The sequence below is a fragment of the Otolemur garnettii genome, unplaced genomic scaffold (assembly GCF_000181295.1).
Source record: "Otolemur garnettii isolate 467f Iridium unplaced genomic scaffold, OtoGar3 scaffold00002, whole genome shotgun sequence".
In the NCBI taxonomy this organism is placed as follows: Eukaryota; Metazoa; Chordata; class Mammalia; order Primates; family Galagidae; genus Otolemur; species Otolemur garnettii.
This window is the reverse complement of record NW_003852397.1, coordinates 34,510,129-34,523,621: the sequence shown is the minus strand read 5'-3', so window position 1 is coordinate 34,523,621 and position 13,493 is coordinate 34,510,129. Positions and strand designations below refer to the sequence as shown.

Below are 13,493 nucleotides of genomic sequence, written 5' to 3'. Positions count from 1 at the left end.
TGAATCTTTCTAAGAGTAGAATATGAACGTTTTAACACAATAACTAAGAAAATGACATGAAGGCTATGTTAACCAGTTTGATGGAAGTGTTTCGGATTGTGTGTGAAAACACCACACTGTACCCCAGAAGTGCATTAATGTACATAGTTACCATTCAATTAAAAAAACTAATTAATTAATTAAAAAAAAAAGAGCTGACCTTAGTATGATCCCTGAAAAGGAAGTTTGTTATGCAGAATAATAACTACAGAAGAAACCTGTGGGCATTATTGCCCCTCAAGGAAATAAAATTGCTTTCAGATTCTTTCGAGTTTGTATACTTAGTTATCATCACACCATAGATAATTGATAAGATAATTTATTAAAGTAGGCACTCTAAAGGTTTCTCCCAGACACATCATAACCATTTTTTTGTTACAATAGTTATGCCTTCATGTTTTGAAAAACATTTGGAAATTAGACTATTAATTGGTTTATACCTGGCTATCCAATACGACCTCCCCTAGCCACGTGTCCACTAAAATATATCTGTGAGTATAAAATATGCACTGGATTTTAAAAACTTACTGAGAAACAATGAATGTAAAATATGGCTATTTTTTGTTTTGATTACATTTTTGACTGATAATAGGATGAATTGGGTTAAATAAGATAAATTATTAAAATTAATTTCACTTTTTTTACTTTTCAAATGTGGATATGAAAAAACTTAAAGGTATTTATACTATTATGTTTCTGTTGAGCAGCATTGGCATGTACAGTCCTCCTCCAGATATTCCAAATTGGACATCTGCAGACCTTTGTTTTAGCTGCACAATATGAAGGCACTGTGCTAGCTTTTTCACCAACAGGTGAAATCTGGCCTTTGTCATTCAAGTAGGACGCTTGTAATTAAAGGCTAGAAGCCTGACCATCAGCTAATTTCTATTCCTAGAAAAAGCCATCTAAAAGTATATGTATTCTAAAAATTGGGCAAGAAGGCCTATTTCCAATTTTTTTCTTTTTTCTTTTTCTTGGAACTTTGAATAATAGCTCCTTGGAATCCACCGCCAGGATATAGAAATTAATCATATGTATTGGCATGGTCTTTAAGTTTAGACAATTCAGAGTTTAACTTATGATGTTTCTAACTGTATACATAACTCTAGGTTCCTGGACAAGTAAATTAACCCTCTGAGCCTTAATTTTATCATAAATAACCACCTCACAATGTCATTAGGATTAAATAAGATAATATATGCAAAGGTCTAGTATGCACATGAACAAATATTTTGCAAATATCACATTGCTGTAGTGTATTCTAACTTTCTGATTTCTTTTACTTTGGGTAGGCAACAAGGGAGGTATAAATATAGAAAAAGTTGGAGAAAAAAATTGAGCAGTACCCAGCTACAAATACACATAAAATCTAGAATTGAAGAAAAGGCTTTTTGGTTTTATTTTAATCTGAACATGGAAACAATTGATTTGTATAAACTGGGAAAGCTTCTGAGGATATTTTTAATATTATTGTAATTTCTTTTAAATGGAAAAACTTCCCAACAGCTTTACATAGAATTTTACTTATGTATTGTAAATTTCATAGAAATAGATATATATGTTTACCCCTACCTTATCTCAAAAAGTATTCAAGGCAACTAAAATTTTATAAGATTTAATAGATATAACTGCTCACAACAGGTATAATCTAAAATTCTAACTTTTTCCAGGAGTATCATAAAATATAATGCTTCTACCTGGACTTTTAGATTAACTCAAAATTTGAACTATAATGTCAAATATTGAGAGTCTAGAGATCATAAGTAGAGTATAATAATCAGAGGAGTAATACGGAAAATTTGCCGGAGCTGAAGAAAGATATTGACCTGGAGACTAAAAAAAATCCCACAAGTAGGATGAAAGTAAAAAAGACTTATCCCCAGGAACCCCAAGTAAGATTTATAGAACTTCAAGGATAAAGAGGAAACTCTTCCCAGAGAGAATAATAAAAAAAGAGAGAGAAATTTTTTAATAAGATAGTCATCAGATGTACATCAGATTTCTTACTAGTAAAACTGAAGGCCAGGGACACACGCGTTCATTTTCAAAGTTATGGAGAAATAAAGGTTTTGAACTAGAATCTTATTCTCAGCCAAACTAGCATTTAAATAGGAAGAGAAAGTAGACATTTAGGACATGCAAGAAGTCAGATCTGTCAAGAGACTTGGTTCCCCCCCATCAGTTAGTTATTTTGTATGCACACGTATCTGTCACTTATAAGTATAAAGTCATTCTTCTAAATAACTCTTGAATTAATAAGGAAATTAAAAACAAAATAACAAGTATTTTAAAATTTTATGATAATGAGAGTACCAAGTACCAAAGAGAAATGAAATAATTCTTAGGGTTTATTCAGTTATTAGAACATGAGAAAAACTATAAGATATCTAAACATATAATTTATAAACAAGATACAAGGAAAGAAAGTAAAGTAATGAATGAGGATAAAAGAAGAGATTAACAGTAGTAATAAAAACAGATTACATCATTGAAAACAAAAGTGATTCTTTAAAAACTGTGATGTAACCCAAAAGTTCAGTAGATCTAATCCAGAATAAATGAGATTCACGGTGCGTGACCCATCCCTTGGAAGCAGGACACTATTATAAGAGGGACTTTAACAAATGCAATCAGTGTAACCTAATTCTTTGTACCCTCAATGAATCCAGAACGATAAAAAAAAAAATTCCTTTCAAAAAAAAAAAAGAATAAATGAGAGAAAAACACTAATGCAATCAAAGTACGAATTATGACATACATTAAGATACAGAAGCAGGATTTTTTTTGAATTATAAGAGACTACTATATACAATTTCATAAGTTGAAAATCTAAACAAAGTGTATGTTGACATAAAAAAAATTACCATAAACTTAGTGGCTTACACAATAACAATTTATTATTTAATAATTCTGTAGGTCAGAAGTTTGATACAGGTTTTACTGGACTAAAATCAAAGTGTCAGGAGGCTTTGGGGGAAATATATTTCTTTGTCCATTTGTGTCTATTTCTGATATTGACAGAATTTAGTTCGTTTTGGCTGTAGAACCAAGCTCTCCATTTCCCTACTGGCTGTCAGCTGAGGATCATTTCCAGCTTCTAAAGGATGCCATTTTTTTAGCCTATATCCCCCTTTTTCCATCTTCAAAGCTAACCCCAAGTCAAGTCACTCTCATGCTTCAACTGTCTCCTTTTTCTTCTTTACTCACATCTCTCTTATTCTGCCTTCCTCTTACACTTAGATGATTAAGTATAATCACATAAAGACTTATATGATTTAGATTTGCCCATGGTAACCCAGGATATTCTCTCCATCTCAAGGTCCTTAACCTTGATCACATCTGCAAAATCTCTTTTGTTATATAAGATAAAAAAAAAATTCAGAGACTATAGGACTTAAGGTCAAAAGCATTACTCCTCCTGCTATATGCTTTTTTAAGGAAGATATGAAGGAACAAAACTGACCCTGGGGGCGCCTGTGGCTCAAAGGAGTAGGGTACTGGCCCCATATACCAGAGGTGGTGGGTTCAAACCTGGCCCTGGCCCAAAACTGCAAAAAAAAAAAAAAACAAGAAAAAGTAGAAATCTCTGAAAGGGAAAAAATCCCAAGTCATAATAACAATGCCTTTTACCAGTCATTAGACTCTTTTTCTACCATATGAGGAAACAAGACGTCAGCATTCTGAAACTTGGAAGAGCTCCCTCACCAGAACCCAGCTACCCTCGCATCCTAAATGGTAGACTTACAGCCTCCAGAACTTCAGCACAGTGAGTTCTAACCAACGCAGACACATTGAGTTCTGCAGGCTGGATAGTCTAAAATCAGGTGCTGGGAGGGGTGGAGTAAAATGGCCAGGTAGAAATCTCCGGTGATCATCCATTCACACAAACACTAAAGTCAACAACTATCCATGAAAGCAAACATGTTTAGAAGAACCAAAAATCAGGTGAGCAGTCATACTACTTAGTTTGAACACTATATCAAGGAAAGAGGTACTGAAGAATGCACAAAAGACAATCTTGTATTGCCGGCGCTGTCCTTCTCCCATCCCCCAGAAGTGTCACACCAGCATGCTGAGAGGAGAGAGAATCATGTACCTAGGGAAGGAGAGGGAAGTGATGCCGAGGCTTTGTGTTGAAACCCAGGGCTGCCCTGGCACAGGGAATACAGCATAGGGCAGAATTCTTCCAGTTCTACAAATGGACCATTTAGACATGTTTAGCCAAGAGAAATTATCAGCCCAGTAACCCAGGGTCCTGCTAGCTCACCACCAGTTGACAAAAAGCAGCCTGGGGCCTGGGGCCTGGGGCCTGGGGCCTGGAACTATATTTGTAAGGTAAGTTAGGCCACAAAAGCTACAGTCCTTGACCAGTTCCTGTGGCTGGCTGGCTCAAAGCCAGTGGACTTGGGGTGCACAAACCCAGGGCCTCTCAACAGCAGAATTGACCAAGCAGGAGAAAGAATTACTGAGCTTGAAGACAGGCTATTTGAAAATACATAGTCAGAAGAGAAAAACAGAATCAAAAAGAGTGAAGCATGCCAGAAGTGGTAAATACAAGAGTTAATAGCCTTAAAGAAGAGGTAGAGAAAGAGGTTGGGCAGAAAGTTTATTTGAAGAAATGAATAAACCCAGAGAAAGATATCAGTATCCAGATATAAGAAGGTGATTGAACACCAAGCAAATTTAACCCAAATAAGACTACCTGAAGGCATTTAATAATCAAGCTCCCAAAAGCCACTGATAAAGAAATGTTCTAAGGAATGCAAGAAAAAAGAAGAAAAATAACATACATAGAAGCACCAAACATCTGGCAGCAGACTTCTCAGTGGAAACCTTACTGGCCAAGAGAGTGTCATGATACATTCAAAGTGCTAAAGGATAAAAGTCTTAGCCCTAGAATATTATATATTGTAAAAATATCCCTCACACAAGAAGGAGGAACAAAGACTTTCCCAGAACAACAAAAGCTGAGGGATTTAATCAACACTAGACCTGTCTACAGGAAATGCTAAAAGTTTTTCAATAGGAAAGAAAAGGATGTTAATGAATAGTAAATCATTTGAAGGTATACAACTACTGGTAACAGTTAAGCACACAAATGCAGAATATTCTGTTGCTGCAATTGTGGTATATAAACCACTTAAATCTTGAGTAGGAAGCATAAAAGGCAAACGTATCAAAAATAACCACAACAACTTTTTGAAAGATAGTATAAAAAGAAGTATATCAGTAGATAAAGAAAATGTGTGTATGAAAACAACAAAAAGTTAAAAAGCAGTGGGGGTGGAGATAAATGATAGAATTTCTTTTAAATATCTCTCTGCTTGCTTGTAAGCAGAGATGTCAGAGGCTTAGAATAATTTGTTATAAAATATTTCTTGCAAGTTTCATAGTATCCTCAAATCAAAACACCTTCAACAGATACACAAAAAATAAAAAGCAGGAAATTAAAACAAACTGCACAGAGAAAAATCACTTTTAACAATGGAAAACAGGAAGAAAATAAGAAAGAAAAGACCACAAAACAACCAGAAGTCAAATAATAACATGGCTTTAGGAAGTTACGTCTTAATAATAACATTAAATCCGAATGTACTAAACTTTTCAATCAGAAGACATAGAGTGGCTTAATGGATAAAAAAATTAAGAGCCAACCATATGTTGTCTGCAAGAGACACACTTCACCTACATAGACTAAAAACAAAGGCATGGATAAAGATATTCCATGGAAATAGATATTCCAGGAAAAAAGCAGGAACAGATATACTTCTATCATATAAAATTAATTTCAAGACAAAAAAACTGTAAAAAGTTAGCCTGGAGTTTTGGCGGGCGCCTATAGTCTCAGCTACTTGGGAGGCTGAGGCAAGAGAATCACTTAAGCCCAAGAGTTGGAGGTTGCTGTGAGCTGTGACACCATGGCACTCTACTGAGGCAACATAGTGAGACTCTGTCTCAAAAAAAAAAAAAAAAAAAGCCTGTAAAAAGAGACCAAAATAAAAAATGTCTTTACATAATGATAAAGAGGTTAATTAAGCAAGTAGATATATAACAACTCTAAATACATAGACACCAACACTGGAGCACTCAGATATATTAAAAAAAATATTATCAAAGCTAAAGAGATAAATAGACCACAATATAATAATCATTGCAGACCTTAATACTCCACTATCAGCACTGAACAGATCATCCCAATAGAAAATCAACAGAGACATTCGACGTAACCGGTACTATAGATCAAATAGACCTAATAGATATTACAGAACATTTCATTCAACTACAGAATACACATCCTTCTTCTTAGCTCAAGGATAATTTTCAAGGATAGACCATGTGTTAGCAACAAAACAAGCCTTAAAAAATTTTTTTTAATTAAAATCATGGCTGGGCGCAGTGGCTCACACCTATAATCCTAGCACTCTGGGAGGGTGGGGAGATGGATTGCTTGAGCTCATGAATTGGAGACCAGCCTGAGCAAGAGCAAGGCCTATCTCTACTTAGTAGAAAAACTAGCAAGGCATCATGGTGGGCGGCTATAGTCCCAGCTACTCAGGAAGGTGAGGCAAGAAGATCTCTTGAGCCAAGAGTTTGAGGTTGCTATGATCCATGATGCCCTGGCACTATACCGAGCACAATGGAGTGAGACTGTCTCAAAAAAATAAATAAAATTGATATCATGTCAATTAAAGTATTTTTCTGACCATAAATGCAATTAAACTAGATATCAATAACAAGAGAAACATTGGGAACTATACAAAAACACATGAATATTAAACAATATGGCTCTTGGATGGCCAGGGAATTGATGAAGAGATTAAGAAGGAAATTTAAAAATTCCTCAAAAACAAATGAAAATATAAACAACTTATCAAAATTCATGGGATACAGCAGAAGCAGCAACAAGAGGGAAGTTTATAGCAGTAACTGTGTATATCCAAAAAGAAAAGATAGCTCCAAATAAGCAACCCAATGATGCATCTCAAAGAACTTGAAAAACCAAACCTAAAACTAGTAGAAGAAAATAAAATAAAATTAGTAGAAGAAAAGAAATAATAAAAATCAGAGGAGAAATAAATATCATTGAAGACTTAAATATAAGACAAGAAACGAAACCTTGAAAATTCTTGAAGAAAATGTAGGAAAAACTCTTTTAGACATCAGCCTAGGCAACGAATTTGTGACTAAGACCCCAAAGGCAAATATAACAACAACTAAAAATAAATAAATGGGACTTAATTAAAAAGCATCTGCACTGCTAAGGAAACAATGAGTAAAGTGAATAGATAACCTACAGAATGGGAGAAAATATTCACAAGCTATGCATCCACCAAAGGACTGATAATATAGAATTCAAATCAGCAAGAAAAAAACAACCCCATCAAAAAGTGGGCAAAAGACATGAATGATAAAAGTTTTACAAAAGAAAATAGATGGCCAACAAATATGAAAAAATGCTCAACATCACTTATTAGGGAAATGTAAATTAAAACTATGATGAAATATCACTTTACCCCATTATTAAAAAGTCAAAAAGTAATAGCTGCTGGCATGGATGCAGAGAGAAAGGAGCACTTTATATGCTGTTGATGGGACTCCAAATTAGTACAACCCTTATGGAAAACAATGTGGAAATTCCTCAAAGAAATAAATATAGGCCTACCATTCAGTTCAGCAATCCCACTGCTGGGTATTCCTGAAGGAAATGAAGCCAATTTTGTCCAAAAGACACTTGCACTCACTTGTTTATTACAGACAGTTCAGTTGCAAAGATGTGGAATATGCCCATCAGTTCATCAGAAGATAAGGAAAATGTGTGTACACACCCACAACACAACACATACACTGTGGATACTACTCACCGATAAAAAGGAAAGAAATAATGGTTATTTGCAGGAACATGAAGGGAACTGCAGACCATTATCTTAAGTGGAGTATTTCAGGACTGGAAAGCCAAACACCATATATTCTGACTAATAAGTGGGAGTTAATAGATGGGTGCCCACGGGCACAAAGCGATATAAGGGACATGAGAAACAAGGAGGGTGGTATGAGGATAAAAATTTACCTCCTGGGTACCGTGAACACAGTTCTAATGATGAGCACACTAAAAGTGCTGACTTTAGACATTATTCAAGACATCCATATAATAAAAATACTTGTACCCTTTAATATTTTGAAATTTAAAAAAAAATTTTTAAGTGAAAAGACAATGCACAGAATGGGAACTTTTTTGCAAATCATTAATAAGGGACTTGTACCCAGACTATACAAAGAATTCTTACAACTCAACAATAAAACAGCAAATACCTCTATTTTAAAAATGGGCAAAATAGTTGAGTAAACATTTTTCTAAAGAAAATGTGCAGATATCTAATAAATACCTAGAATGGTGTTCAATATGGGGCATTGGGAAATTGCAAATCAAAATCCTAGTGTGATACTGTCTCATACCTGTTAACATAGCTAAAGTAAAAAGCTGATAATACGTGTTATCAAGGGCATGGAGAAATTGAATCTCTTATACAATGCTAATGGAAATGCAAAATGGTATTGCCATTTTTGAAAGTTTGGCAGTTTCTTTAAGTGTTAAGCACAGAGTTGCCATATTGACCTGGCAATTCCACTTCTAGATATCTACCTAAGAGAAATGGAAATGTCCACATAAAAACTTAAACATGAATGTTCATAGCAGTATCATTTATAATATTCAAGAAGTGGATATAAACTAAATGTCCATCAACTGAGTAAACTACATGTGGTAGACCCATACAATGGAATTTTATTTCATTAGAAAGGAATGAAGTACCAGTAGTGTGAGCTACAACACAGATGAACCTTGAAAACATTATACCAAGAGAAAAAAGCCACAAAAGACTGGATATTGCATCATTCCATTTTTATGAGATGCCCATAAAAGGCAAATCCATAGAGATGGAAAGTAGACTGTGGTTGCCAAGGACTGTGGAAAGGACTGAGGTAGTGGGAGTAACTGCTAATGGGCACAGGATTTAGTTTTCGAGTTATGAACTTATTCTAAAATAAGGTAGTGGTGATGGTCATACTGCTTGATAAATATACTAAAATCCACTGAATTATAAACTTTTAAAAAGTGAACGTTATGGTATATGAATTATATCTCAAAGTGTAATTTTTCAAAAGGCAGGATTCGCAATCTGTTTACAATGAAAATGTATTTACATCTTAGTGGTATAATTTTTAAAAGAGAAAATAAATTAATAGGTGGTTCCTGAGATCTTTTTCATCTCTTAATATTCTAGGGCCCTATACTTTGTGGGCAGTCTCTCTCTCTCTCCCTCCCTCCCCCTCCCTCCTTCTCTCTCTCTCTCTCCCTCCCTCTCCCTCCCTCCCTCCCTCCTTTCCTAACCTCTGGGGACCTACTATCCTCCAGTATCACACATTACAGGTTGTATTCTTCAGGTAACAGACCCTGAAATGGAATTAGAAGTGCTTTTAAAAAAATTTTTTTTTAGTGGGAATAACATGTAAAAGCAAAAGAGGAAATGGATTGAGCAGAGGGATGGCGGTGGACCTAACAAAGTCTCTGCCCGTTCAGCCAGGAACTCTGCAGACAAGATTTCCTATTTGAGAAATCCTGTCTTGGGAGGCAATGAGTAGGCCCTTTACTACCAGTCACTAGCTGAGAAGAGCATCAACTTTGTTCAAAACCTGAGGTAGATCCTGAACAATCTAAGAGCTGGAGGCTGTCAGCTAACCCTATTCTTTAGCAACAAGTTTTTCTTTAAAAGGGATAGATCACTACTTCGAAGTCTGTCATACCTCCTTGTTAAATGTGCCTGGACTCTCTTCCCACCCAGGGGAGAGGTAATAGCTCTCTCTTGAGAGAGATAACATTTTTATTACCATTCTTAGTTTATTGCTTGTTCCCCTCACACACACCAGTTTCTGAACCCTTGGAAGACAGAAACTCAATGTGAATCCCTAATATCTTATACAGAGGAGACTTCAGTATGATAAAATTGTCTTGAGAGCAAGGACAGTCAGAGACTTCAGGGACTAGGACTAGATAACTACTAGTCCACTTATATTGTAATAATGTTTTTTGTACCTGGTGACCCAAGATTGGAGATTACTCTGAAAAATCCATCATTATCTACTTGATTTTCTTCCTACCTCTGGCTTCTCCCTTTCAGTCAGCTATGCCACTCTCTTATACTGTCTCTTACTTTTAAACTTTAACATTTCCAAGGGGCCAGTCTTTGGACGTAACCCCTTTTCTATCTATCCCTTCCCCATTGATGATCTCATGACTTTAAATACAGTCTGTACGCTACTGACTTCCACATTTTTATCTCCAGCTCATCTCTCCCCTGAAATGCAGGCTCATTCCCCACTGCCTACATGACCTCTCTCTCTATTTGGATATCTGACTAGAAACCTAAAGTCAACAGTTCTAAAACTAAACTGATGATCTTATTGCTGCACACCCCCCTCCCACTTTAGTAAGATCCCTAAGTAGCCATCATTTTTCTTGCTTAGATCAAAAATCTAGAGTTAAACATGATTTCTTTCTCTCATACCTCTACTGGGTTCATCTATAAGTCCAGTTTTTGTTGAGAATCTGACTTCTCATATCATGAGAAGAATGATCATATCATAGAATGAATCTGATCATTCTAGGTACTTAGATTTCTGCAGTAGCAAAAATTGGTTTCCCTGCTTTTGTCTTTGTCCCACCTCCCACCCTCCAACCTCTCCTTTTTCCTCCTTCATCTCTCCAGTTCTCTCCTCAACACAGCAATCACGGTGATCCTTTCATAATGTAAGTTGGATCATGTCACTCATTTCCTCAAACCCTCTAGTTGAGTCCTGTAGTTTTGCACAGTAAAAGTAATCGAGATCATCTGCACATCCCAGCCTGTTCTGATCCCTGCTTGCTCCCAAACCTGACCTCCTTCCTCTCTCACATTCTTATCTGTCCACCTTGCTATTCCTGAACATATGAAGGCCATTGAACATATTAAGGCCATTGTACTTGCTGTTCTGTCATATTTTCTTCAAACCTGGTTCTTTACTTTCTTCAAATTTTTGCTCAGATTTAGTTCTCATTGACACCTTCCCTGACCAGAGAGAAGAAGAAAGGTTCTTTTGGAAAAGTTTGGCAAAGGATATAGACTTTTTAAATCTTACTAATATAATATCCAGCATAATAGGTTCTGGTTTCAATAATTAAGGGGTGATTCCATTAGTAAGGAAAAATCCAGTCATTTAACCATCGAGCTCTGAAAATTAGACTTTTTAGTGTTTCTTTTAAATATATATATGTGCAGTACTTGGACTGTTGCAGTATAAATTGCATACGGAAAATTATAATGATACTTCACTATTTTTTTAAAAGTTGGTAACTATTCTGATACATAAAAATGCATGTTGACAGTGTCATCAAGGTGGTCTCGGTCATCATTAATTAAAAGCAGTACATTCAGTAGCTTAGTGAAAGTCTGGTGTTTCATTATTACTACTTAATTTTCCTTACAGGGCAAAGTTCTAAAAACATCAGTTCATCTCCAAGCATTGAGAGTTTGCCTGGAGGAAGAGAATTCACTGGCTCCCCACCTACATCTGCTACTAAAAAAGATTCCTTTTTTAGCAACATCTCCCGTTCTCGCTCACACAGCAAAACTATGGGCAGAAAAGAATCTGTAAGTATTTAAGGATAATTTTCTTTTTATTTTTCATTCTCTTCTAAAGTGCTACATTTACGAAAGCTTCTTTAGTGCCCAGTTTTATAAAGATCTTAAAACTGTTAGGAAAAAGTAGCATCAATTTATAATAAGTTAAATCTTATACAAATCTCAGATCTTTTTTCCTCTACAAGTGCCTTTTTGTCAAAGCCTATATTTTCTTATAAAACTTAACAAATAACATTATAACAAATAAGAACATATGAAGGCCTTTGAACATGTTAAGGCCATTATACTTGCTGTTTATACTTACAATAAACCAAACTGGTTTTTTTCCATTTTAAGTATGTCTTGAAAATGAAAATTACTGTTTTATCATTTATTTTAAAAAGCTATACAAGTTACATTTAAATTATGGTATTTTGATAGTTGCTCTGTAAGATCCTTGGTATGCATTGCTCAAAAGGACATAACTAAGATATATTTTCTTTTATGCCTTTTCTTATTTTTAATTACTTTAAAAATCTGGTATCTGAAATTATTGTAAGTCAGCTTCACATTTAATCACATTTTATAACAGTCATGCATTGCTTGCCAACAGTTGTAAGTTCTAAGAAAGTATCATTAGGCTATTTTGTCATACATAGTACAAACATCATAGAGTATACCTAGGCTATGTGGTATATAATCTGTTAATCCTAGGCCACCAACACGTATAGCATGTTACTGTATGGAATACTGTAGACAATGGTAAGTGTATCTAAACACAAAAAGGCACTGTAAAAATATAGTATAAAAGGTAAAAAATAGTATACTTGTATAGTGCACTTACTATAAATGGAAGCTGTGGGACTGCAGGTTGCTCTGGGTAACTCAGTGAATGAGTGGTGAGTGAATGTAAAGGTCTCGGACACTACCGTACACTATTGTAGGTAGACTTCATAACCATAGTATACTATATTGATTGATTGATTGATTGAGACAGAGTCTCACTCTGTTACCCCAGGCTAGAGTGCTTGGTGTCATAGCTCATGGCAACCTGAAACTCTAGGGCTCAATTGATCCTCTTGCCTCAGCCTCCCAAGTATCTGAGAGTAACAGGCCCAGCTAATTTCTCTATTTTTAGTAGAGATGGGGTTTCTACTCTTGCTCAGGTTTCACTCTTGCTCAGGCTGACCTGGACCTCCTGAGCTCAAGCAATCCACCTACTTCAGCCTCCCAGAGTTCTGGGATTACAGGTGTGAGCCAGTGTGCCTGGCCAAGTATGCTAAATTTACTAAACAACCTATACTAAATTTTATGCTAAATTTATTTAAAAGTTAGGTCTTTTTTTCTTTAATAACAAATTGACCTTAGCTTAATATGTTTTCCTTATAAACTTAATTTTTTTAACCTTTTGTCTATTTGTACCAAAACTCAGCTTAAACATTGTGTGTTTCAAGTTTTCTCTGTTTTTGTAAATATTTTTTTCTGTAAGTTTATACTATAAACTGTTTCTGTTTTTTAAGCCTATTCTTAAGCTTATTCTATAAGCTTTTTGTTTTTTTAAATGTATTTTTTTAGAGTTTTACCTTTTAAACTTTTTTGTTAAAAACTGAGATCCAAATATATAAGGCCAGGCTTACACAGGAGCAGGATCTTCAATACTGCATTGTACTTCCACATCCTGTCCCACTGGAGGGTCTTCAGGGACAGTAACAGGTGTGGAGCTGCCATCTCCTATGGTAATAATGCCTCCCAAAGGACGAGTCTGAGGCTGTTTTACAATTAACTCTTTTTTTTTTTCTT

The 13,493-nt window shown here is 35.3% G+C and overlaps 1 protein-coding gene across 4 annotated transcripts in view; it reads left to right on the top strand.

The window, feature by feature from the left end:
* TBC1D5 (TBC1 domain family member 5) overlaps positions 1-13,493 on the top strand; it is a 551,029-nt gene that overhangs the window by 489,188 nt on the left and 48,348 nt on the right. For all 4 annotated transcript variants that reach the window (XM_023513703.1, XM_023513693.1, XM_023513698.1 and 1 more), the window contains one exon: positions 11,560-11,723. In XM_023513703.1, coding sequence (XP_023369471.1) covers positions 11,560-11,723 — 164 coding nt within the window. The remainder of the gene's footprint in view (positions 1-11,559; positions 11,724-13,493) is intronic.